We start from the raw sequence: 27,199 nt of genomic DNA, 5'->3' as shown, positions 1-27,199 counted from the left end.
GTGTCTGGGAGATAATGGGAAAATAAACTCTCTGCAATGGGCTAGCTGCAGAGAGGGCGGGGGAGAGAGAAGCTTAGGGCAGTTAGATATCTCTGCTCCATCAGATAATGTTGTTATCGCAGAATTACCCATCAATACCGCCTTCGCGGAAACCGTGAAGAGTTGAAAAACTAATTAAACATCAATTGATAGTAAACAAGATAAGGGAGTGGTGAGACTGAGTGTTGTGATGCTTTGTATTTCATCACAGAGATATGAGCATGAAGTAATTGATGTTTAGGGTTTTTGGTCAATATATGCATTGTTTCTTAGGCCTATAGAACATATTTAATATACATGTTGTGTCATTAGCAGAGTAGTATAGTCTTTTAATTTTTTTTTTATTAAAACAACAATAGGTAGCTGCAATGAGTTGGTTATAATTATGTATTGACCATACATCTCCATATACCGTTTCCCAATCTGGCAGATCGACGTTAAATCTGGGTTTGGCCGATGCCAGGAGAATGCTACCTGCCCCAATGCATAGTGCCAACTGTAACATTTGGTGGAGGAGGAATAATGGTCTGGGACTGTTTTTCATGGTTCGGGCTAGGCCGCTTAGTTCCAGTGAAGGGAAATCTTAATGCTACAGCATACAATGACAATCTAGACGATTTTGTGCTTCCAACTTAGTGGCAACAGTTTGGGGTAGGCTCTTTCCTTTTCCAGCATGACAATGTCCAAAGTGAGGTCCTCCATACAGAAGTGGTTTGTTGATATCGGTGTGGAAGAACTTGACTAGCCTGTAAAGAACCCTGACCTCAACCCCATCGAACACCTTTGGGATGAATTGGAACGTAGACTGTGAGCCAGGCTTAATCGCCCAACATCAGTGACACCGACCTCACTAATGGTCTTGTGGCTGAATTGAAGCAAGTCCCCGCAGTAATGTTCCAACATCTAGTGGAAAGCCTTCCCAAAAGAGTGGAGGCTGTTATAGCAACAAAGGGAGGACCAAATCCATATTAATGCCCATGATTTTGGAATGAGATGTTCAATGAGCAGGTGTTCACATTTTGGTAATGTAGTGAATGTTCTGCCTCTTCTGGAGGATAACATTTGAATTGTAGCCGACTATGTGTAGCTTCATTTAAAAATCAAGATACTTTAAACAGGGTTCCATTGTCAATCCACTGGAAATGGATAGTTTTCATCTGTATGACATCATAGAGCCCCCTTTTAAACATCGGATGTTCCTCTCTTAGTAGCCTACTGGAAAACCAGTTTGGATTTAGATACAGTTTCAGTATAATAGAAGCTTTAAGAGAGAGGTTTAATGCTTTTTTATTAATTTTATAAATATAACTTTATCTGGTTTTCCATTCCAGTGGTCCTGTGTAGAGGTCGACCGATTATGATTTTTCAACACCGATACCGATTATTGGAGGACAAAAAAAGCCGATACCGATTAATCGGCCGATTTAAAAAAAATAAAAAAATGTTTTGTTATATACACTGCTCAAAAAAATAAAGGGAACACTTAAACAACACAATGTAACTCCAAGTCAATCACACTTCTGTGAAATCAAACTGTCCACTTAGGAAGCAACACTGATTGACAATACATTTCACATGCTGTTGTGCAAATGGAATAGACAACAGGTGGAAATTATAGGCAATTAGCAAGACACCCCCAATAAAGGAGTGGTTCTGCAGGTGGTGACCACCGACCACTTCTCAGTTCCTATGCTTCCTGGCTGATGTTTTGGTCACTTTTGAATGCTGGCGGTGCTTTCACTCTAGTGGTAGCATGAAACGGAGTCTACAACCCACACAAGTGGCTCAGGTAGTGCAGCTCATCCAGGATGGCACATCAATGCGAGCTGTGGCAAGAAGGTTTGCTGTGTCTGTCAGCGTAGTGTCCAGAGTATGGAGGCGCTACCAGGAGACAGGCCAGTACATCAGGAGACATGGAGGAGGCCATAGGAGGGCAACAACCCAGCAGCAGGACCGCTACCTCCGCCTTTGTGCAAGGAGGAGCACTGCCAGAGCCCTGCAAAATGACCTCCAGCAGGCCACAAATGTGCATGTGTCTGCTCAAACGGTCAGAAACAGACTCCATGAGGGTGGTATGAGGGCCCGACGTCCACAGGTGGGGGTTGTGCTTACAGCCCAACACCGTGCAGGACGTTTGGCATTTGCCAGAGAACACCAAGATTGGCAAATTCGCCACTGGCGCCCTGTGCTCTTCACAGATGAAAGCAGGTTCACACTGAGCACATGTGACAGACGTGACAGAGTCTGGAGACGCCATGGAGAACGTTCTGCTGCCTGCAACATCCTCCAGCATGACCGGTTTGGCGGTGGGTCAGTCATGGTGTGGGGTGGCATTTCTTTGTGGGGCCGCACAGCCCTCCATGTGCTCGCCAGAGGTAGCCTGACTGCCATTAGGTACCGAGATGAGATCCTCAGACCCCTTGTGAGACCATATGCTCATCATAAAACTTTTATGAAAAATACATGTTGTACAGCAAATGAAAGATAAACATCTTGTGAATCCAGCCAATATTTCCGATTTTTTAAGTGTTTTACAGCGAAAACACAATATATATTTATGTTAGCTCACCACAATAGCCAAACACACAACGCCATTTTTTCACCGCAAACATAGCTTTCACAAAACCCACAAATAGAGATAAAATTAATCACTAACCTTTGAACAACTTCATCAGATGACAGTCTTATAACATCATGTTATACAATACATTTATGTTTTGTTCGAAAATGTGCATATTTATAGCTACAAATCCTGGTTTTACAACGCAGCCATCGTCACAAATAACACCAAAATGTCCGGAGACATTTTAGACAACGACGTAATCTAACCAAAAAACTCATCATAAACTTTGCTGAAAAATACATGTTGTACAGCAAATGAAAGATACACTTGTTCTTAATGCAACCGCTGTGTTAGATTTTTAAAAATTACTTTAGTACAAAGCACAGCATGCAATAATCTGAGACAGCGCCCAGCCATTCTCCGCCATGTTGGAGCCAACATATTCCACAAAAATACGAAATAACATCATAAATATTCTCTTACCTTTGATGATTACATCAGAATGCAGTACAAGGAGTCCTAGTTCCACAATAAATCGTTGTTTTGTTTTAAAATGTCTGGCTAGCATAGTGGAGCGCACATGTCCATGAACTCTTGGCGCATGGAACGAAAAATTCCAAAAGTCATAATAAAAGTCGAATAAACGGGTCAAACTCAGTTGAAAATCCATCTTTATGATGTTTTTCTCATATGTATCCAATAACGTCCAAGACGGAGCATTTCGTCGTGTCTACCTAACGCATTGCAGAAAACAATATGGTGCTCTCTGGTGCGCAGCAAAATACTGCCAATATGGCAGACCTGTCACTCCAAAAGCTCTCATTCGGTCTCACATCAAGCTAGACACCCCATTCAACATTCTACTACCTGTTGACATCTAGTGGAAGGCGTATGAAGTGCATACAGATCCATAAATAAAAGGCAATTGAATAGGCAAGGCCTTACACAGAGACCCATTTTCAGAATTTTCACTTCCTGTTTGGAAGTTTGCTGCCAAATGAGTTCTGTTTTACTCACAGATATAATTCAAACAGTTTTAGAAACTTCAGAGTGTTTTCTATCCAATAGTAATAATAATATGCATATCGTATGATCTAGAACAGAGTACGAGGCCGTTTAATTTGGGCACGATTTTTCCCCAAAGTGAAAACAGCGCCCCCTATTAACAAGAGGTTAACTGACTTGCCTAGTTAAATAAAGATTAAATAAAGGTGTAAAAAAATAATATATATATATATAAAAAAATCGGCAAATCGGCGCCCAAAAATACCGATTTCCGATTATTATGAAAACTTGAAATCGGCCCCGATGATTAATCGGCCATTCCGATTAATCGATCGACCTCTAGTCCTGTGTAGCTCAGTTGGTAGAGCACAGATGTTGCACCGCCAGGGTTGTGGGTTTGATTCCCCAGTGGTGACCAGTATGAAAAAAAATATGAAAATGTATGTACTCACTACTGTAAGTTAGCCTGGATAAGAGCATCTGCTAAAATTCCCCCCAAAATGTTTTTTGCTCACATAACTTCTCCGGGAGTCGGTAGAGCCATGAATAGATATGCCAATTGCACACTACCTCAAAACTTGAGACATTTGTGGCATTGTGTTGTGTGACAAAGCTGCACATTTTAGAGTGGCCTTTTATTTCCCCCAGCACAAGGTGCATCTGTGAAATGATCATGCTGTTTAATCAGCTTCTTGATATGCCACACCTGTCAGGTGGATGGCTTTTCTTGGCAAAGGAGAAATGCTCACTAATAGGGATGTAAACAAATTTCTGAGGAACATTTTAGAGAAATAAGCTTTTTGTGTGTATGGAACATTTCTAGTTTGTATTTTTGTTCAGTACAGTTGGGTTTTAATCCAGATAAACTGGATAAATTATCCAGGTCTTCAATAAGAGCGTTCATGGTTGAAGATTGTGGACTTGAGAACTTGAATCGTCGGTTTACATTGATATCTTTATTTCTAACCCATTAATTGTATTATTGGATTTGATTTCTATAGCTAACAATTCAATGGCCATAACAAACAAATATGGTGATAGAGGGCAACCTTGTTTTACACCTCCTGACAATTCAAAATTCTTAGAGAAATAACCATTATGCATAATTTACATTTACAGGAGTGTTATACATTACTTTTATCCATCTCATAAAATATTCTCCAAGGTTGAAATAATCCAGGTACTTATAAATACATTTTAGCCGTACTTTATCTTAGGCTTTCTCAAGATCTCATATAAAGATATTAAAGCCTAACAGTCTGTTAACTACACATAAATGTCATTACTCTTTCCATTTTTTAGGATGGCAGTTGGTCATCTTCATCTGTACCCAAGTTCTCTGCATTCTCATAGTTTTCAATTATTTATAGTAATTGTCTTAAGTTATCTTCAATATATCTTCCTTTTAAGAATCCTTTCTGATCATGATGAATAATATCCGGTAAGATCTTTTTAATTCTATGAGCAATACATTTTGGAAATATCTTTGGATTGCAAAATTGAATCTTCAGAATGAGGGAAATCAGCCCTTCTTTTTGTGTGTCAGACAGTTTACCATGTATATATGAATAATTAAAACATGCTAGTAGTGGATATTTCAATAAGTAATCAAATGTTTGATATATTTATATTGGAATGCCATCAAGGCCAGGGGTTTTCCCAGTCTGAAAGGAGTGAATTACCAACTGTAGTTTGTCCTTTTTTATGCTGCAGATAGTTTAAGCTGATTTTTAAGGAAAATAATATCACAACAAGCAAGTATAGTCTTTTGATACTGTCAACCACCTGTAGTGTGTCTCATAAGCAGTACCTTGGAATATTCACTAAAAGGAAACACTCAGGTCAGGTCACTGTTGTGGCTATCTTATCCTTTATACTGTTTCGTCTCAGTTTGTTAATAACTTGTCTGTGCCACTGAAAGCTTTGCATACTAATTCCCTCCAGCTGAAAGATCAGACCAGGCTCCAGGGCTAATATTGGATCTAATTGGTTTCCCCGAGCTCGCCATGCATCTGTCTGGTTTACCTCTTCATGTTTGTGCTTGTGTCATATTATTATGTACCTCGTTTCAAACACTGGCCTTTGACCTTTTCCTCTATAAGGACACACACACACTTGCTATTATTTCCCAGGCATTACTAATTAGATTTGAGATGAACTGAGCGTAAATGGAACAAATAATAATCTCTTGACTTGCTTGAGTGTATGCCTATTTGTTGGTCCTTTACTACAGCTCTGTACTGAATATGCAGATATTTAAAGATATTGCGCTGGAGTGGCTCTGCATTTTGCTCTTCCAGCGTATGTGTGCACATGCGTGTTCTCCCCTGTCACGGTGCCAGTGTGTAGGTGTAGAGGGAGCAGCGAATGGGGCTGATTTGGTATGTGCTCCCCCCCGGGGGGGGGGGGGTTTAGACTTGATTGACAGCTCTTTCTTCCAGCTGAGGCAGAACTGACAGCTCCCACGATTGTATTTTACTACAAATACAATCAAATAGAAAGATTACACAAGTGGCCTGAGAGGTTGGGTGTGTTCAGGCCTGGGCCAAAAAAAGTGCTCCATAGGGAATAGGGCGTTTATTTCAAAAAGTAGAGCAGCATATGGGAATAAAGGAGGATGTCATTGGCCAGAAGAGGAGACGTTATGGAGAATCCTCTGTACAACACTGTACAGTAAGCTCAGTGAGGAAGCTTCGTGTCCTTAAACAGCTGTTGATGAATGAGAGGAGCCAAGGCCATGTGTCACAATGGCTGATGGAGGGTGTTTGTAAATCCTGTCCTAATATAAATCAGACTGGAAGCCCTTGATGTGCCTCACACTGCTAGAGAGACTGGAGTATAATGAGTTTAGAAGGTGACAACTCTGTGGGAGTCAGTGGGATGCAGAGATGGGTCTGTGGGTGATGGGGACACCTGTTGATCTGCTGTTGTAGCTAGGGACAGGAGTTTTACATGACCATGTGAGCTTCTGTTCTCTGGCCATGCAGTGCTGTGAATGTACTGTACTACACTAGTTGTATTCCAATGCCCTTTCCGGTCAGTGGTTTAGTATCTGTGCTGTAATACCAGTGTGTAGTAACAATGTCTTCTTCCCTGTCTCTCCTCTCCAGGGAACTTCTAGTAACACTGGCTCTGGGCCAGGTCCTGTCTCTGCTCATCTGTGGCATCGGGCTGACCAGCAAGTACCTGGCTGATGACTACCACGCCAACACGCCCGTGTTCCAGAGCTTTCTCAACTACATCCTACTGTTCCTGGTCTACACCACCACGCTCGCCGTTAGGCAAGGTATGACAATGGACACACATGCACGCACTCACATGCAACTGGACACAACAGGCATCAGTTGCTCAGGTCACACCTGAGTGCAAATAGAGACTATAACAGGATTAGTTTGAATCCTACTAGATGAATATTATATTGTGTACTCATCACTTTCTCAACAATAAGGGAAAGGTAAAAGCCCCTGTCCTCAATAGCTACTGCATAATGTAATACATTTGCTATGCTTTATGGCATTGGAGCTGGAGATGAATGGGACAGGACAGGACTTGTATAAACTAAAGACAGTTTACAGCTCGGATTGTGTACAAACATCTTTGTTCTGAATGATATGTTTGAAGAGAGGAGCTCTTGTTCTCTACTGACCTTCTAGGTGACCTCTTGGAGTGCTCACAGGGAACATTTCAAAACAAGCAGCAGGTTTCTTAGTGAAAAACTATCACTGTGTGTGTTGTGTCAGAGTGTATGGTGTGTGTGTGGAGCACACTGAAAGGCCGTCTGAGTGGAACACCTGCTGGGGGTGTCAGTGTTAACTTACTCGCTAACTTACTCTCAGCATCGCATGTTGTGCCTGAGTGGCCATTGTCACAAAATGTATCCTAACAACTGTAGATGGTAGATTCCAGGTGAAGAACGGTGAGCTGATTTGGTTTTATACAACAGATTGCATGGAGAAGTTAAACATACTCGAGATGAATTAACTGATTTATTCATCCCTCTCCCGCAGTTTTTCATACCGCATACCGCACCCACCCACACCTGCTGGCTTTCTGTCCGACTCCCACTAGCTGCCGCAAGAACTGGTCCCAAACCCAGCCCCCAAATGCTATTTTAGGCAGATGAACGTGGTACCTTCAGGCATTTGTAAATTTCTCCCAAGGATGAACCAGACTTGTGGAGGTCTACAATTCATTTGTTTTTCCTATGATGTCAAGCAAAAAGGCACTGAGTTTGAAGGTAGGCCTTGAAATACATCCACAGGTACACTGCCAATTGACTCAAATTATGTCAATTAGCCTATCAGAAGCTTCTAAAGCCATGACATCATTTTCTGAAATCTTCCAAGCTGTTTAAAGGCACAGTCAACTTAGTGTATGTAAACTTCTGACCCACTGGAATTGTGATACAGTGAATTATAAATTAAATAATCTGTCTGTAAACAATTGTTGGAAAAATGACTTGTGTCATGCACAAAGTAGATGTCCTGTGGTTGAGTGGTTGAAAAACAAGTTTTAATGACTCCAACCTAAGTGTATGTAAACTTCAGACTTCAACTGTATATGCAGTACCAGTAAAAAATTCGACACACCTACTCATTCAAGGGTTTTTCTTTATTTTTTTTACTATTTTCTACATTGTAGAATAATAATGAAGACATCAAAACTATGAAATAACACATATGGAGTCATGTGGTAACCAAAAAAGTGTTAAATAATATATTTTATATTCTTCAAAATAGCTCCCTTTGCCTTTATGACAGCTTTGCACACTCTTGGCATTCTCTCAACCAGCTTCAACCAGCTTTTACAACAGTTCCCACATATGCTGAGTACTTGTTAACTACTTTTCCTTAACTCTGCGGTCCAACTCATCCCAAACCATCTCAATTGGGTTGAGGTCGGGTGATTATGGAGGCCAGGTCATCTAATGCAGCACTCCATCACTCTCCTTCTTGGTCAAATAGCCCTTACACAGCCTGGAGGTGTGTTGGGTCATTGTCCTGTTGAAAAACAAATGATAGTCCCACTAAGCTCAAACCAGTTTGGATGGCGTATCGCTGTAGAATGCTGTGGTTGCCATGCTGGTTAAGTGTGCCTTGAATTCTAAATAAATCACTGACAGTATCACCAGAAAAGCACCATCACACCTCCTCCTCCATGCTTCACGTGGGAACCACACGTGCGGAGATCATCCGTTCAGCTAGGTGGTTTGAACCGAAAATCTCAAATTTGGACTCAGACCAATGGACAGATATCCACCAGTCTAATGTCTGTTGCTCGTGTTTCTTGGCCCAAGCAAGTCTTCTTCTTATTGGTGTCCTTTAGTAGTGGGTTCTTTGCAGGATTTCGACCATTAAGGCCTGATTCACGCAGTCTCCCCTGAACAGTTGATGTTGAGATGTGTCTGTTACTTAAACTCAGTGAAGCATTTATTTGGGCTGCTATCTGAGGTGTAGTTAACTCTAATGAACCAATCCTCTGCAGCAGAGGTAACTCTGGGTCTTCCTTTCCTGTGGTGGTCCTCATGAGAGCCAGTTTCATCATAGCGCTTGATGGTTTTTGCGACTGCATTTGAAGAAACATTGAAAGTTGTTGAAATTTTACGGATTGACTGACCTTTGATGGAGTTTCGTTTCTCTTTTCTTATTTGAGCTGTTCTTGCTATAATATGGACTTAGTCTTTTACCAAATAGGGCTATCTTATGTATACTACCCCTAGCTTGTCACAACACAACTGATTGGTTCAAACATATTAAGTAGCAAAGAAATTCCACAAATGATCGTTTAACAAGGCATCCCTGTTATTTGAAATGCATTCCAGTGCTGTCAAGGCAAAGGGTGGCTACCTTGAAGAATCTGAAATATAAAATATATTTTGATTTGTTAAACACTTTTTTGGTTACTACATGATTCCATTTGTGTTATTTCATCATTTTGATGTCTTCACTATTATTATACAATGTAGAAAATAGTAAAAATAAAGAAAAACCCTTGAATGAGTAGGTGTGTCCATACTTTTGACTAGTACTGTATATATATTACCGGTATATACGTGATTGGATGTGTAGACAATATGGACAGTATATGGATAGAATATGTAGTATATCTGAAGAATAAGAACGGCAATAGTTAAATAGGATAGGCCTTGACTAGAATACATATCGTGGACAGCAGAGGGAGCACCCCTTATCCACATTGATGGGACAGTAGTGGAGAAGGTGTAAAGTTTTAAGTTCCTCGGCGTACACATCACGGAAAAACTGAAATGGTCCATCCACACAGACAGCGTGGTGAAGAAGGTGCAACAGCGCCTCTTCAACCTCAGAAGGCTGAAGAAATTTGGCTTGTCACCAAAAACACTCACAAACTTTTACAGATGCACAATCGAGAGCATCCTGTCGGTCTGTATCACTGCCTGGTACGGCAACTGCTCCGCCCACAACCGTAAGGCTTTCCAGAGGGTAGTGAGGTCTGCACAACGCATCACCGGGTGCAAACTACCTGCCCTCCAGGACACCTACACCACCCGATGTCACAGGAAGGCCAAAAAGATCATCAAGGACAACAACCACCCAAGCCACTGCCTGTTCACCCCGCTATCATCCAGAAGGCGAGGTCAGTACAGGTGCATCGAAGCTGGGATCGAGAGACTGAAAAACAGCTTCTATCTCAAGGCCATCAGACTGTTAAACAGCCATCACTAACATTGAGTGGCTGCTGCCAACATACTGACTCAAATCTCTAGCCAATTTAATAATAAAAAATTGGATGTAATAAATGTATCACTAGTCACTTTAAACAATGCCACTTTATATAATGTTTACATACCCTACATTACTCATCTCATATGTATATACTGTACTCTATACCACCTACTGCATCTTGCCTATGCCGTTCGGCCATCTCTCATCCATATATTTATATGTACATATTCTTATTCATTCCTTTACACTTGTGTGCATAAGGTAGTTGTCGTGAAATTGTTAGATTACTTGTTAGATATTACTGCACGGTTGGAACTAGAAGCACAAGCAATTTGCTACACTCGCATTAACATCTGCTAACCATGTGTATGTGACCAATACATTTTGATTTGATATACATATGAAGTGGGTAAACAGAATGTAAACATTATTTGATGTGACCAGTGCTCCATTATTAAAGTGACCAGTGTTCCATGACTATGTACAGTTGAAGTCGGAAGTTTACATACACTTAGGATGGAGTCATTAAAACTCGTTTTTCAATCACTCCACAAATTTCTTGTTAACAAACTATAGTTTTGGCAAGTCGGTTAGGACATCTACTTTGTGCATGACACAAGTCATTTTTCCAACAATTGTTTACTGTCACGCTCTGACCTTAGATATCTCTGTTTTCTTTATATTTTGGTTAGGTCAGGGTGTGACGAGGGTGGGTATGCTAGTTTTTGTATTGTCTAGGGTTTTTGTATGTCTAGGGGTTTTGTAGGTCTAGGTATTTGTATGTCTATGGTGGCCTGATATGGTTCCCAATCAGAAGCAGATGTTTATCGTTGTCTCTGATTGGGGATCATATATAGCCATTTTCCATTTTGTGTTCAAGGGTTCTTGTTCTATGTTTAGTTGCCTGTCTGTACTATTCATATAGCTTCACGGTTCGTTTTGTTTGTTCGTTTGTTCAGTGTTCATTCTTTAATAAATAGAATTTACGCATACACCGCTGCGTACAACGCTGACATTTACAGACATATTATTTCACTTATAATTCACTGTATCACAATTCCAGTGGGTTAGAAGTTTACATACACTAAGTTGACTGTGCCTTTAAACAGCTTGGAAAATTCCATAAAATGATGTCATGGCTTTAGAAGATTCTGATAGGCTAATTGACATAATTTGAGTCAATTGGAGGTGTACCTGTGGATGTATTTCAAGGCCTACCTTCAAACTCAGGGCCTCTTTGCTTGACATCATGGGAAAATCAAAAGAAATAGCCAAGACCTCAGAAAAGAATTGTAGACCTCCACAAGTCTGGTTCATCCTTGGGAGCAATTTCCAAACGTCTGAAGGTACTACGTCCATCTATACAAACAATAGTACGCAAGTATAAACACCATGGGACCACGCAGCCATCATACCGCTCAGGAAGGAGACGCGTTCTGTCTCCTAGAGATGAACGTACTTTGGTGCGAAAAGTGCAAATCAAACCAAGAACAACAGCAAAGGACCTTGTGAAGATGCTGGAGGAAACAGGTACAAAAGTATCTATATCCACAGTAAAACGAGTCTTATATCGACATAACCTGAAAGGCCGCTCAGCAAGGAAGAAGCCACTGCTCCAAAACCGCCATATAAAAGCCAGACTACGGTTTGCAACTGCACATGGGGACAAAGATCGTACTTTTTGGAGAAATGTCGTCTGGTCTGATGAAACAAAAATAAAACTGTTTGGCCATAATGACCATCGTTATGTTTGGAGGAAAAAGGGGGCGGCTTGCAAGTTGAAGAACACCATCCCAACCGTGAAGCACGGGGGTGGCAGCATCATGTTGTGGGGGCGCTTTGCTGCAGGAGGGACTGGTGCACTTCACAGAATAGATGGCATCATGAGGAAGACACATTATGTGGATATATTGAAGCAACATCTCAAGACATCAGTCAGGAAGTTAAAGCTTGGTCGCAAATGGGTCTTCCAAATGGACAATGACCCCAAGCATACTTCCAAAGTTGTGGCAAAATGGCTTAAGGACAACAAAGTCAAGGTATTGGAGTGGCCATCACAAAGCCCTGATCTCAATCCTATAGAACATTTGTGGACAGAACTGAAAAAGCGTGTGCGAGCAAGGAGGCCTACAAACCTGACTCAGTTACACCAGCTCTGTCAGGAGGAATGGGCCAAAATTCCCCCAACTTATTGTGGGAAGCTTGTGGAAGGCTACCCGAAATGTTTGACCCAACTTAAACTATTTAAAGGCAATGCTACCAAATACTCATTGAGTGTATGTAAACTTCTGACCCACTGGGAATGTGATGAAATAAATAAAAGCTGAAATAAATACACTGCTCAAAAAATAAAGAAAACACTTAAACAACACAATGTAACTCCAAGTCAATCACACTTCTGTGAAATCAAACTGTCCACTTAGGAAGCAACACTGATTGACAATAAATGTCACATGCTGTTGTGCAAATGGAATAGACAACAGGTGGAAATTATAGGCAATTAGCAAGACACCCCCAATAAAGGAGTGGTTCTGCAGGTGGTGACCACAGACCACTTCTCAGTTCCTATGCTTCCTGGCTGATGTTTTGGTCACTTTTGAATGCTGGCGGTGCTTTCACTCTAGTGGTAGCATGAGACGGAGTCTACAACCCACACAAGTGGCTCAGGTAGTGCAGCTCATCCAGGATGGCACATCAATGCGAGCTGTGGCAAGAAGGTTTGCTGTGTCTGTCAGCGTAGTGTCCAGAGCATGGAGGCGCTACCAGGAGACAGGCCAGTACATCAGGAGACGTGGAGGAGGCCGTAGGAGGGCAACAACCCAGCAGCAGGACCGCTACCTCCGCCTTTGAGCAGGAGGTGCACTGCCAGAGCCCTGCAAAATGACCTCCAGCAGGCCATAAATGTGCATGTGTCTGCTCAAACGGTCAGACACAGACTCCATGAGGGTGGTATGAGGGCCCGACGTCCACAGGTGGGGGTTGTGCTTACAGCCCAACACCATGCAGGACGTTTGGCATTTGCCAGAGAACACCAAGATTGGCAAATTCGCCACTGGCGCCCTGTGCTCTTCACAGATGAAAGCAGGTTCACACTGAGCACGTGACAGACGTGACAGAGTCTGGAGACGCCGTGGAGAACGTTCTGCTGCCTGCAACATCCTCCAGCATGACCGGTTTGGTGGTGGGTCAGTCATGGTGTGGGGTGGCATTTCTTTGGGGGGCCGCACAGCCCTCCATGTGCTCGCCAGAGGTAGCCTGACTGCCATTAGGTACCGAGATGAGATCCTCAGACCCCTTGTGAGACCATATGCTGGTGCGGTTGGCCCTGGGTTCCTCCTAATGCAAGACAATGCTAGACCTCATGTGGCAGGAGTGTGCCAGCAGTTCCTGCAAGGCATTGATGCTATGGACTGGCCCGCCCGTTCCCCAGACCTGAATCCACTTGAGCACATCTGGGACATCATGTCTCGCTCCATCCACCAACGCCACGTTGCACCACAGGCTGTCCAGGAGTTGGCGGATGCTTTAGTCCAGGTTTGGGAGGAGATGCCTCAGGAGACCATCCGCCACCTCATCAGGAGCATGCCCAGGCGTTGTAGGGAGGTCATACAGGCACGTGGAGGCCACACACACTACTGAGCCTCATTTTGACTTGTTTGAAGGACATTACATCAAAGTTGGATCAGCCTGTAGTGTGGTTTTCCACTTTAATTTTGAGTGTGACTCCAAATCCAGACCTCCATGGGTTGATACATTTGATTTCCATTGATAATTTGTGTGTGATTTTGTTGTCAGCACATTCAACTATGTAAAGAAAAAAGTATTTAATAAGAATATTTCATTCATTCAGATCTAGGATGTGTTATTTTAGTGTTCCCTTTATTTTTCTGAGCAGTGTAATTCTCTCAACTATTATTCTGACATTTCACATTCTTAAAATAAAGTGGTGATCCTAACTGACCTAAGACAGGGTATTTTTACTAGGATTAAATGTCAGGAATTGTGAAAAACTGTGTTTAAATGTATTTGGCTAAGGGGTATGTAAAGTTCCGACTTCAAATGTACATAGGGCAGCAGCTTCTAAGGTGCAGGGATGAGGAACCGGGTGGTAGCCGGCTAGTGACAGTGTAGTTGAAAATCCAAACATGATTGAGTTGGAGACGTGTGTGGGCACGCAGTCATGGGTGAACAGGAAGTACAGGAGGGGCATGAGTACGCACCCTTGTGGGGCCCTTGTGTCAAGGATCAGCGTAGTGGAGGTGTTGTTGCCTACCTTCACAACCTGGGGGTGGCCCGTCAGGAAGTTCAGGACCCAATTGCACAGGGCGGGGTTTAGACCCAGGGCCCCGAGTTTAATGACGAGCTTGGAGGGTACTATGATGTTGAAGGCTGAGTTTTAGTCAATAAACATCATTCTTACATAGGTATTCCTCTTATACAGATGGGATAGGACAGTGTGCAGTGTAATGGCGAATGCATCATGTGTGGATTAATTGGGTCAGTAAGCAAATTGCAGTGGGTCTAGGCGTCTTGGGTAAGGTGGAGTTGGTATTATCCTAAACTAGCCTCTCAAAACACTTCATGATGAAAGAAGTGAATGCTATGGGGCGATAGTCATTTTGTTCAGTTACCTTCGCTTTCTTGTGTACAGGAAAAATGGTGGACATCTTGAAGCAAGTGGGGACAACAGACTGGGATATGGAGAAATTGAAGCTGTTTTGCAGATGCTCTGAGGACGCAGCTAGGGATGCCGTCTGGTTAACATATATAATTTCTTACTCACGTCAGCCACGGAGAACGAGAGCTCACAGTCCATGGGAACGGTGGTGGCCGGCGTCAGCGGCACTGTTTCCCTTGAAGTGGGTGAAGAAGGTGTTTAGCTTGCCCGGGGCAAGGTGTCCGTGGCTGGTTTTACCTTTATAATCCGTGATTGTCTGGAGTCCCTGACACATGTCTTGTGTCTGAGCCGTTGAATTGCTACTCCACTTTGTCTCTGTACTGATGTTTTGCCTGTTTGATTGCCTTACGGAGGGCATAACTAGACTGTTTGTACTCAACCATATTCCCAGTCACCTTGCTATGGTTAAATGAGGTGGTTCAGTTTTGCACGAATGCTGACATCTATTCACGGTTTTCGGTTTGGATAGGTTTTAATGGTCACAGTGGGAACAACATCCCCTATACACTTGAACTCAGTCACCGTGTCAGTGTATACACTTCCTGATGAACTCAGTCACCATGTTGGTGTATACGTCAATGTTATTCTCAGTGGCAGCCTGGAACATATCTCAGTCCGGTTGATCAAAACAATCTTGATTCATGGATTCCGATTGGTCAGACCAGCGTTGAACAGTCCTTACAACGGTACTTCCTGTTTGACTTTCTGTCCATAGGAAGGGAGGAGCAGGATGGAGGTGTGATCTGATTTGCAGAAGGGAGGGCGGGGGAGGGCATTGTAGCTGTCCCGGAAGGGACAGTAGCAGTGGTCGAGAGTGTTGATCGAGAGTGCAACGTGTTGATAAAACTTTGGTAGCGTTTTCCTCAGATTTGCTTTATTAAAGTCCCCAGCTACACTAAATGCGGCCTCAGGATATGTGGTTTCAAGTTTGCACAAAGTCCAGTGTAGTTCCTTGAGAGAAGTTTGTGGTATCGACTTGAGGGGGAATATACACATCTGTGACGATGACCGAAGAGAATTCTCTCGGGAGGAAATGCAGTCTGCATTTGATTGTGAGGTATTCTAGGTCGGGTGAACAAAAGGACATGAGTTCCTGTACATTACCACAATCACATCATGAGTAGTTAATCATAAAACATATACCTTTCTTTTTCCCAGAGAATGCTTTATTCCTGTCTGCGGGATGTACTGAGAAGCCAGCTAGCTGTATGGACTGGGACAGTATATCCGGAGAGAGCCATGATTCTGTGAAACAGAGTATGTTAGGTCCTCGCCCTGAGCTTGTCTATTTTATTGTCATGGGATTGAACAATAGCGAGTAATTTACTCGGAAATGGTGGGTGGTATGCACGCCTCCTGAGTTGGACTAAAAGTCCACCCTCAATACCTCTTCCCCGCTGGCGGCATCTTGGAGCAGTCTCTGGGATAAATGTAAATAACTTGGGGGGTACGAACAAAGGATCCAGTTCAGGAAAGTTGTTTTTCTCATCGAAATGCTGGTGAGTTACCACCGCTCTAATATCTAAAAGTAGTAATGCAAAGGACAAAGGATGCAAAGGACTTTCTGACCTACGAGAAATAGCACAAAAAAAATGAAATACTGCAAAGTTGCTTAGGAGCCATGAACAGGGCGTCTGTTGGTTCTATCTTGCTATCTTGCTATGATCTTGCATGCCCAACTAGGAGAGGAGAGGTAGGCTACCTAACTTTAAGCAGTGTGAATAATATGACAAAGATCTGCTTTTAATACAATAGGTAGGCTGACGCATACAAGCATAAAGACGACCATTTCCAAATAATTTGCGGGAGAACCAAAATATTATAATCCCAAAGTTCAGCTCCAAACCGCAGCATGAAAAATTCAGACCGCACCACAATGATCTCTGTCGGGACCGACCCGCTGCTCTTTTTTGTCCTCATTGCAGTTTCATGCTGTGTAGGAAGCTTTCGTGTTAAAGTTGTCATCATTAGCCTCAGTTTTCTGTTGACGTTTTTGATTCAGAGTGACATGGATGTTGAGGTAGAGGTGCATGGAGGGTGAGATATGAGTATCGATGCTGCATGGGAAAACCTGCCACAAGCAGATAGTGAAACCTTTGCCAGGCCTCACCTCAGCTCACTCACACACTCTTTCTATACACCTTCTCTCCTAGGCTTCCTTGTTTGGATATTCAACTCACACATCCTAGAATAGAACAAACATGTAAGGGTCTCAGAGAGAGACAAATTTAGTTATGCTTTCTAATAGTAGAGCTGAATAGCAGTAGCATCACATAAACTCAGCAAAAAAATAAACATCCTCTCACTGTCAACTGCGTTTATTTTCAGCAAACTTAACATGTGTAAATATTTGTATGAACATAACAAGATTCAACAACTGAGACATAAACTGAACAAGTTCCACAGACATGTGACTAACAAAAATGGAATAATGTGTCCCTGAACAAAGGGGGGGGTCAAAATCAAAAGTAACAGTCACTATCTGGTGTGGCCACCAGCTGCATTAAGTACTGCAGTGCATCTCCTCCTCATGGACTGTACCTGATTTGCCAGTTCTTGCTGTGAGATGTTACCCCACTCTTCCACCAAGGCATCTGCAAGTTCCCAGACATTTCTGGGCGGAATGGCCCTAGTCCTCACCCTCCGATCCAACAGGTCCCAGACGTGCTCAATGGGATTGAGATCCGGGCTCTTCGCTGGCCATGGCAGAACACTGACATTCCTGTCTTGCAGGAAATCACGCACAGAACGAGCAGTATGGCTGGTGGCATTGTCATGCTGGAGGGTCATGTCAGGATGAGTCTGCAGGAAGGGACCGCATGAGGGAGGAGGATGTCTTCTCTGTAACGCACAGCGTTGAGATTGCCTGCAATGACAACAAGCTCAGTCCGATGATGCTGTGACACACCGCCCCAGACCATGACGGACCCTCCACCTCCAAATCGATCCCGCTCCAGAGTACAGGCCTCGGTGTAATGCTCATTCCTTCGACGATGAACGCGAATCCAACCATCACCAGTGAAGAGTACTTTCTGCCAGTCCTGTCTGGTCCAGCGACGGTGTGTTTGTGCCCATAGGCGACATTGTTGCCGGTGATGTCTGGTGAGGACCTGCCTTACAACAGGTCTACAAGCCCTCAGTCCAGCCTCTCTCAGCCTATTGCAGACAGTCTGAGCACTGATGGAGGGATTGTGCGTTCCTGGTGTAACTCGGGCAGTTGTTGTTGCCATCCTGTACCTGTCCCGCAGGTGTGATGTTCAGATGTACCGATCCTGTGCAGGTGTTGTTACACGTGGTCTGCCACTGCGAGGACGATCAGCTGTCCGTCCTGTCTCCCTGTAGCGCTGTCTTAGGCATCTCACAGTACGGACATTGCAATTTATTGCCCTGGCCACATCTGCAGTCCTCATGCCTCCTTGCAGCATGCCTAAGGCATGTTCAAACAGACGAGCCGGGACCCTGGGCATCTTTCTTTTGGTGTTTTTCAGAGTCAGTAGAAAGGCCTCTTTAGTGTCCTAAGTTTTCATAACTGTGACCTTAATTGCCTACCGTCTGTAAGCTGTTAATGTCTTAACTACCGCTCCACAGGTGCATGTTCATTATTTGTTCATTGTTCATTGAATAAGCATGGGAAACAGTGTTTAAATCCTTTACAATGAAGATCTGTGAAGTTATTTGGATTTTTACAAATTATCTTTGAAAGACAGGGTCCTGAAAAAGGGACAGTTGCTTTTTTTGCTGAGTTTATATATTCCTCTCTGATTCTCTACATGTAACACAGCCTTCTCTCTGTGTTGGCTTCAATCACTCCTATTCTGTTCATGCAGGTCTGTTACAGCCAGAATCACTGAAGGCTGAATATTCTGTGGTATGCTAGCTTGGCCCTTTGAAGGATCTGCTCTGTCTCTGGTGATTTGGTCTTGAAAAAAGCAGATGCAATGCACTGGAACAATACAGGTGTGATAAAAAATGTATAGGAATGGTAGCTGTTGTTCAACCAAATGTGAATTATTATTATTATATTTTTTTAGGTCGTAGATCAGCTTTAATATTGCCGATAGATTGTGGCTTCTATCAATGTAAGTTGATAACAAGAAAATAGACAGAGGCTAAGTTTTCTCTTTGCGTGACCAGTATACATGTACATGTATTATATACTAAACAAAAATATGAACGCAATATGTAAAGTGTTGGTCCCATGTTTCATGAGCTGATTAAACAGCATGATCATTGCACCTTATGCCGGGGACAATAAAAGGCCACTCTAAAATGTACTGTTTTGTCACACAACACAATGCCACAGATGTCTAAAGTTTTGAGGGAGCGTGCAATTGGCATGCTGACTACAGGAATGTTTACCAGAGCTGTTGCCAGAGATGTTTATTTCTCTACCATAAGCCGCCTCCAACGCCGTTTTATAGAATTTGGCAGTACGTCCAACCGGCCTCACAACCGCAGACCACATGTAACCATGCCAGCCCAGGACCTCCACATCAGGCTTTTTCACCTGCGGGATTGTCTGAGACCAGCCACCCGGACAATTGATGAAAATGAAGATTATTTCTGTCTGTAATAAAGCCCTTTTGTGAGGAAAAACTAATTCTGATTGGCTGGGCATGGCTCCTATGCCCTCCCAGGCCCACCTATGGCTGCGCCCCTGCCCAGTCATGGGAAATCAATAGATTAGGGCCCAATTTATTTATTTCAATTGACTGATTTCCTTATATGAACTGAAACTCAGAAACTCAGTAATTGTTGCATGTTGAAATTGTTGCATGTTGCGTTTATATTTTTGTTCAGTATAGTATATTACCGTAATACTTGATCCCAAGTATACCTGAGTCAGGATTGGCTATGTTGAGGGGTTAGAGTAGAGCATGACCCATGTTTTTGATTAGACAAAACTGTCATCCTCTCAAATTAGAATGTAGGCTGTTAACAGACAAGCAATCTCATTATTTCCAAGCAAGCTGTTCTTTGTTAGACAGTGTGGCTACTTGTCCAACAGGCTCCTGGCCAAATTGGTCCAATTCTGTGTCGTGTAAGGCAGGGCCTAGCTGTAGTTGGGAGCTGCGGTAAGCATGACCATGCACAGAATGAATAGTGATAATTGAGTGCCTTACTGGAAGGAACTACAACAGGAGCAGCTGCCTGCCCCAGCTCTGCAGCCAACAGCCCAACTGATCTGTTGTCCTATTCACTTGTAGCTAAAGTTGAAACAGTAACAGATAAACAGCTATGAATAAATTCATAACCAACTATACGCTGAGTGTACAAAACATTAAGAACACCTTCCTTGGGGCCTAAGGTACTACATTGCGGCCCGGGTGCCTGCAGGCTGGCTTCGGTCGTCAGTTGAACAGTGTTTCCCCCGACACATTGGTACAGCTGGCTTCTGTGTTAAGCGGGCGGGGGTTAAGGACACATGACTCGACCTTCGCCTCTCCCGAGCCCGTTGGGGAGTTGCAGCGATGAGACAAGATCGAAAAAGAACACCTTCCTAATATTGAGTTGTGTCCAAGTTGGCTGGATGTCCTTTGGGTGGTGGACCATTCTTGATACACACAGGAAACTGTTGAGCGTGAAAACACAGCTGTGTTGTAGTTCTTAACACAAGCCGGTGCGCCTAGCATCTATTACCATACCCCGTTCAAAGGCACTTACATCTTTTGTCTTGTCTATTCAACCTCTGAATGGTACACATACACAATCCATGTCTCAATTGTCTCTCCATGTCTCAATTGTATCAAGGCTTAACAAAAAATTACAAAAAAGTGGATTTAACAAGACATTTTTGCAAATTTGTGATAAAAAAAATGAAATATGACATTTACATAAGTATTCAGACCCTTTACTCAGTACTTTGTTGAAGCACCTTTGGTAGCGATTACAGCCTTGAGTCTTCTTGGTTGTGACGCTACAAGCTTGGCACACCTGTATTTGGGGAGTTTCTCCCATTCTTCTCTGCAGATCCTCTCAAGCTCTGTCAAGTTGGATGGGGAGCATCACTGCACAGCTATTTTCAGGTCTCTCCAGAGATGTTCGATTGGGTTCAAGTCCGGACTCTGGATGGGCCACTCAACAACATTCAGAGACTTGTCCCGAAGCCACTCCTGCGTTGTTTTGGCTGTGTGTTTAGGGTCGTTGTCCTGTCTGAGGTCCTGAGCGCTCTGTAGCAGGTTTTCATCAAGGATCTCTTTGTACTTTGTTTATCTTTGCCTCGATCCTGACTAGTTTCCCAGTCCCTGGTGCTGAAAAACATCCCTACAGTAATGCTGCCACCACCATTCTTCACCGTTGGGAATGTGCCAGGTTTCCTCCAGACGTGACGCTTGGCATTCAGGCCAATCTTGGTTTCATCAGACCAGATAATCTTGTTTCTCATGGTCTGAGAGTCTTTAGGTGCCTTTTGGCAAACTCCAAGCGGGCTGTCATGTGCCTTTTACTGATGAGTGGCTTCCGTCTGGCCACTCTACCATAAAGGCCTAATTGGTGGAGTACTGCAGAGATAGTTGTCCTTCTGGAAGGTTTTCCCATCTCCACAGAGGAGCTCTAGAGCTCTGTCAGAGTGACCATCGGGTTCTTGATCACGTCCCTGACCAAGGACCTTCTCTCCCGATTGGTTACAAACTTCTTCCATTCAAGAATGATTGAGGTCACTGTGTTTGTGGGGACCTTCAATGCTGCAGAAATGTTTTGGTACCCTTCCCCAGATCTGTGCCTCGAATCAATTCTGTCTCAGAGCTCTACGGACAATTCCTTCGACCTCATGGCTTGGTTTTTATTCTGGCATGCACTGTCAACTGTGGGACCTTATATAGATAGGTGTGTGCCTTTCCAAATCATGTCCAATCAATTGAATTTACCACAGGTGGACACCAATCAAGTTGTAGAAACATCTCAAGGATGATCAATGGAAACAGAATGCACCTGAGCTCAATTTCGAGTTTGATAGCAAAAGGGTCTGAATACTTATGTAAATAAGATATTTCTGTTTTTTGTTTTTAATACATTTGCAGAAATGTCTAAAAACCTGTTTTCGCTTTGTCGTTATGGGGTATTGTGTGTAGATTGCTGTAGGTCCATTTTTGAATAAGGCTGTAACGTAACAAAATGTGGAATAATTCAAGGGGTCTGAAGGCACTGCATGTAATGGAAAACGTTCATAATGTTTTGTACACTAAGTATATTTTTTGATCAAACCACCAGTTTATTCTGAGCTAAACTGAAAACGAAAACATTGACAACAAACATATAGCCTACCCAACAGTGCTTAAAAGTCCAATGAAGCTGTTTTTATCTCAATATCAAATAATTTATCGGTAACAATTATTTTGTATTTATTTTATTTATTTAACCTTTATAATAACTAGGCAAGTCAGTTAAGAACACATTTTTATTTACAATGACGGCCTACTCCGGCCAAACCCGGACGACGCTGGGCCAATTGTGCACCACCCTATGGGACTCCCAATCATGGCCAAATGTGATACAGCCTGGATTCAAACCAGGGACTGTAGTGACACTTCTTGCACTGAGATGCAGTGCCTTAGACCGCTGCGCCACTCGGGAGCATTCAAATGAAGTACCTTACTCTGAATGTTTTCGATTAAAATTGTTAAAAACAAACAAAAATAACTTCTTAGCAATTTCTCAAGCAAGACTTTTGCTTGGACTGTGGTCTGAGTGGGTAGGGGGAAACTGATGTCACCAGGCAGGCCAAAACTCCATCCCAACAAAACAGGTAGAAATTTCAGGCTGTCTTTTCAAACAACTGTTATACTAAAAGGACATTATCATAATTTTCACTATTTCACAGTATTATTCCAACCTCATAGTATGAAAATATATATAAAACACAGGAAATTTTGACTGCACTGGGCCTTTAAAGTGCAACCACATATTTACTTTGACCTTAAAGTGCTTTAACCACACTGTCCCACTGGTTTGAATTTACTATCCACTAGTCCACAGATTTCCTCCTAGCCTTTGGCTCTGACCACCACTTACTGTAAGTGTAAGCAGCAGCACCTCTACTCTGTTATTCCAGACTGAAATGAATTGGGGCTCAGTTCCTCTCCCTCCTTCTCCTTCCTCTCTGCTCCCCATAGGGTTTCCTGACCCGCTCGTCCTCACTCAAATTCGATTTAAACTGTAGCCCAGAATTGGGGTCACAGGAGGAGGAGAACAGGAGAGGGCTGAGCTGGCACTCCCCCAAGGTGTCTTTCTCTCTCTCTCTCTCCATCTCTCTCTCTCTCTCTCCTTTTCTCTCTCTCTCTCCCCTCTCTCTCTTTATCCCCTCCTATCTCTCTCCTCCCCCCACTCTCTCTCTTTCCTCTCTCTCTCAGAAGTGCATGACTTATCACAGGAAGTGAGGCGAGGTGATTATTCACATTAATACGCTTAGACGATTATTAATTACATTGGGTTCATGCTGATGGCTGATAACAAGACTTTTCTCAGGCTGCACCATCAGTGGTGGCTGCCTTTCCCTATTAAAGCACATTCATATTACAGCAATTACCCAGCTCTGAGCCCCACTGATATTAAATACACAGAGACAGAGCTAGTTTTAATGTGCCAAAGAATACGTTTAGCATTTTTATTAACTCAAGGAGCTGACGACGATCTAGATGAGAAGTTTTGAAATGTCATCCAATGTCAAATTGATTTTGAAATGAGATATTCTATTGTTGTAGAGATATGTTTTGTGCTCACTGTCAATGAAAACAGAACAGGTCTTGGTGTGGCACAGTTGGTGACAGAATGATCTAATATCTGAGGGACCCATCCTTCCACTGCCTCCATGGGTGCTAATGTGACTCATACAGCATACAGACACCCGAAACAGCAAATGCCACCTTGTATCAGAATCTCTCATTTGCCATCACAGGGACCAACATGCCTGGCAGGCCCTCTCTTCTCTGACACAATACTGGCGCCCAAGCTTATGGTCCAGCAGGCTCAGCCATTGTTTTTCAGGATTAACAGATTAATAGGAATGGCTGCCAGCATTCTTCTTTACCAATCTGTCAGAGTGGGGGGGGACTGGCTTTTGCCAGGTGGAGCCCCGTCCAAGAGAAATGACTGAACAGCCATAAATAACAGTTAAAATCACTGAAAAGCTCAACAGTTGCAGGGCGGAGAACCTGTGAGTGGGTTTAGGATGGGAGGGGGCTTGTGCTGAAACACTTTCTAGTTTTGTTGCACTAACTGTCGCATCCATCTGCACTTAACTGGTGCTCAGAAAAAAAATGCCGAAACCATAAGGATCCTCTCAATTAATAATTGCAGGTTATATAACCAAGAATATACAGTTGAAGTCGGAAGTTTACATACACCTTAGCCAAATACATTTAAACTCAGTTTCACAATTCCTGACATTTAATCCTAGTAAAAATTCCCTGTCTTATGTCAGTTAGGATCACCACTTTATTTTAAGAATGTGGAATGTCAGAATAATAGTAGAGAGAATTATTTCAGCTTGTATTTCTTTCATCACATTCCCAGTGGGTTAGAAGTTTACATACACTCAATGAGTATTTGGTAGCATTGCCTTTAAATAGTTTAACTTGGGTCAAATGTTTCAGGTAGCCTTCCACAAGCTTCCCACAATAAGTTGGGTGAATTTTGGCCCATTTCTCCTGACAGAGCTGGTGTAACTGAGTCAGGTTTGTAGGATCCTTGCTCGCACACGCTTTTGCAGTTCTGCCCACAAATGTTCTATAGGATTGAGGTCAGGGCTTTGTGATGGCCACTCCAATACCTTGACTTTGTTGTCCTTAAGCCATTTTGCCACAACTTTGAAAGTATGCTTGGGGTCATTGTCCATTTGGAAGACCCATTTGCGACCAAGCTTTAACTTCCTGACTGATGTCTTGAGATGTTGCTTCAATATATCCACATAATGTTTCTTCCTCATGATGCCATCTATTCTGTGAAGTGCACCAGTCCCTCCTGCAGCAAAGTGCCCCCACAACATGATGCTGCCACCCCCGTGCTTCACGGTTGGGATGGTATTCTTCAACTTGCAAGCCTCCCCCTTTTTCCTCCAAACATAATGATGGTCATTATGGCCAAACAGTTTTATTTTTGTTTCATCAGACCAGACGACATTTCTCCAAAAAGTACGATCTTTGTCCCTATGTGCAGTTGCAAACTGTAGTCTGGCTTTTATATGGCGGTTTTGGAGCAGTGGCTTCTTCCTTGCTGAGCGGCCTTTCAGGTCATGTCGATATATAACTCGTTTTACTGTGGATATAGATACTTTTGTACCTGTTTTCTCCAGCATCTTCACAAGGTCCTTTGCTGTTGTTCTGGGAGTGATTTGCACTTTTCGCACCAAAGTACATTCATCTCAAGGAGATAGAACGCGTCTCCTTCCTGAGCGGTCCTCCTTCCTGCGTGGTCCTATGGTGTTTATACTTGCGTACTATTGTTTGTACAGATGGACGTGGTACCTTCAGGCGTTTGGAAATTGCTCCCAAGGATGAACCAGGCTTGTGGAGGTCTACAATTTTTTTTCTGAGGTCTTGGCTGATTTCTTTTGATTTTCCCATGATGTCAAGCAAAGAGGCACTGAGTTTGAAGGCAGGCCTTGAAATACATTCACAGGTAGACCCACAATTGACTCAAATGATGTCAATTAGCCTATCAGAAGCTTCTAAAGCCATGACATCATTTTCTGGAATTTTCCAAGCTGTTTAAAGGCACAGTCAACTTAGTGTATGTAAACTTCTGACCCACTGGAATTGTGATACAGATAAATAATATGTCTGTAAACAATTGTTGGAAAAATTACTTGTGTCATGCACACAGTAGATGTCCTAACCGACTTGCCAAAACTATAGTTTGTTAACAAGAAATTTGTGGAGTGGTTGAAAAACGAGTTTTAAATACTCCAAACTATGTGTATGTAAAATTCCGACTTCAACTGTATATATTTTGTTCCCATTCAAATTGACATTTGTTACCTAATTAATCACTTCTAAGTGAAATTCAATGTATTGATTTTTAAGTAAAGAGATGTGTTTGCCATGAAGCCTAAAAAGCTGGGAAGCCTCCACTCTTGGTCTCTACTATAGAAATACAGACAGAGAATACATGTCAAGGCCGTAATGGATTCACACCATGTGACCATAATATACCACAGTATACTGTATATGGTGACTGACAAGGTGATAGTACACAATAGTTATCTGTGGTGTAGGCCTATACTCTAACACCTATCCAGTTGTTACATTTTCACAGACAGAGGGACTGTAATAACATGGCTACTAGGGTAGAGAGGTTAGCTCTCTTCAGAAATAGCCTTAACACAGCAGCATAGCCATAACACAGCAGCATTCTGTAATAAATGTTAGCCCACAAGGAAAACAGCCCTGACATCGCAGGCTGAATGATGCAATGCACCTGCAATGACTTAATGCACTTACAGTATGTTACAATGTAGCAATACCCACAGCCTACCTCTTTTTTTCCCATCAATATTTTAACTTCTCTATGGGATGTTCAATCAATCATCGCCTTATCTCCCTGGACTGTCCTTGACTGTCGACTCAGGTTTTTGTCAGGCATTTTATACTTCAGTGCTTTTAGTTGTGTTGAATTGGACTGAATATAAATGTGTGGGTGATTGCTCTAGTTATCTCTTCAGTGTGGTGTGCGAGTGTGTGTCCATAAGATATTGTGTGTTTGTGTCTCTTAGTCAGTCAATGTGTATACCCTAGTCAGTGTGTATGTGTCTGAGGTGTGTCTCTGACTCTGTTTATTTTGGGGAGAGTTTGGTGGAGTTATCTTGAGTCAGTATTGTTCTTTACCTCCCGTGGTATCTTCCTTCAGGAGCCTGCAGGTACTTGGTCAGGTCAATGCCTGCATCCTCCCAGCAGGTGATTGCCTCTGTGAGCTCGCTCTTATATTGCTCTTTAGGAGGGAGGCTCTGCCCTTCCCAGCCTATTGACAGCAGAGGAGACTCAATAAGCAACGGGGTCTTGCTGCAGGGACAATCTCAGCAGAATATACAGTATACGGCTGATTGTGCTTCTGTTCCCATAAGCACATAATCAATAATGTAATAACTTATGTGTCACGCCCTGACCTTAGAGAGCCTTTTTATTCTCTATTTGGTTAGGTCAGGGTGTGACTTGGGTGTGCAAATCTAGGTTTCTATTTCTTTGTTGGCCTAGTATGGTTCCCAATCAGAGGCAGCTG

The 27,199-nt window shown here is 42.9% G+C and overlaps 1 protein-coding gene across 1 annotated transcript in view; it reads left to right on the top strand.

Annotated features, from left to right (window-relative positions):
* Nucleotides 1-6,688: 6,688 nt before the first annotated feature.
* LOC120019286 (solute carrier family 35 member F1-like) overlaps nt 6,689-27,199 on the top strand; it is an 84,170-nt gene continuing 63,659 nt past the window's right edge. Inside the window, exon 1 of the mRNA XM_038962593.1 lies at nt 6,689-6,893. Within this exon, the coding sequence (XP_038818521.1) occupies nt 6,689-6,893 (205 nt within the window). The remainder of the gene's footprint in view (nt 6,894-27,199) is intronic.

This window comes from Salvelinus namaycush, chromosome 24, assembly GCF_016432855.1.
Source record: "Salvelinus namaycush isolate Seneca chromosome 24, SaNama_1.0, whole genome shotgun sequence".
Lineage (NCBI taxonomy): Eukaryota > Metazoa > Chordata > Actinopteri > Salmoniformes > Salmonidae > Salvelinus > Salvelinus namaycush.
Note: the sequence above shows the minus strand (reverse complement) of the source record. Positions and strands in the feature narration are given on the sequence as shown.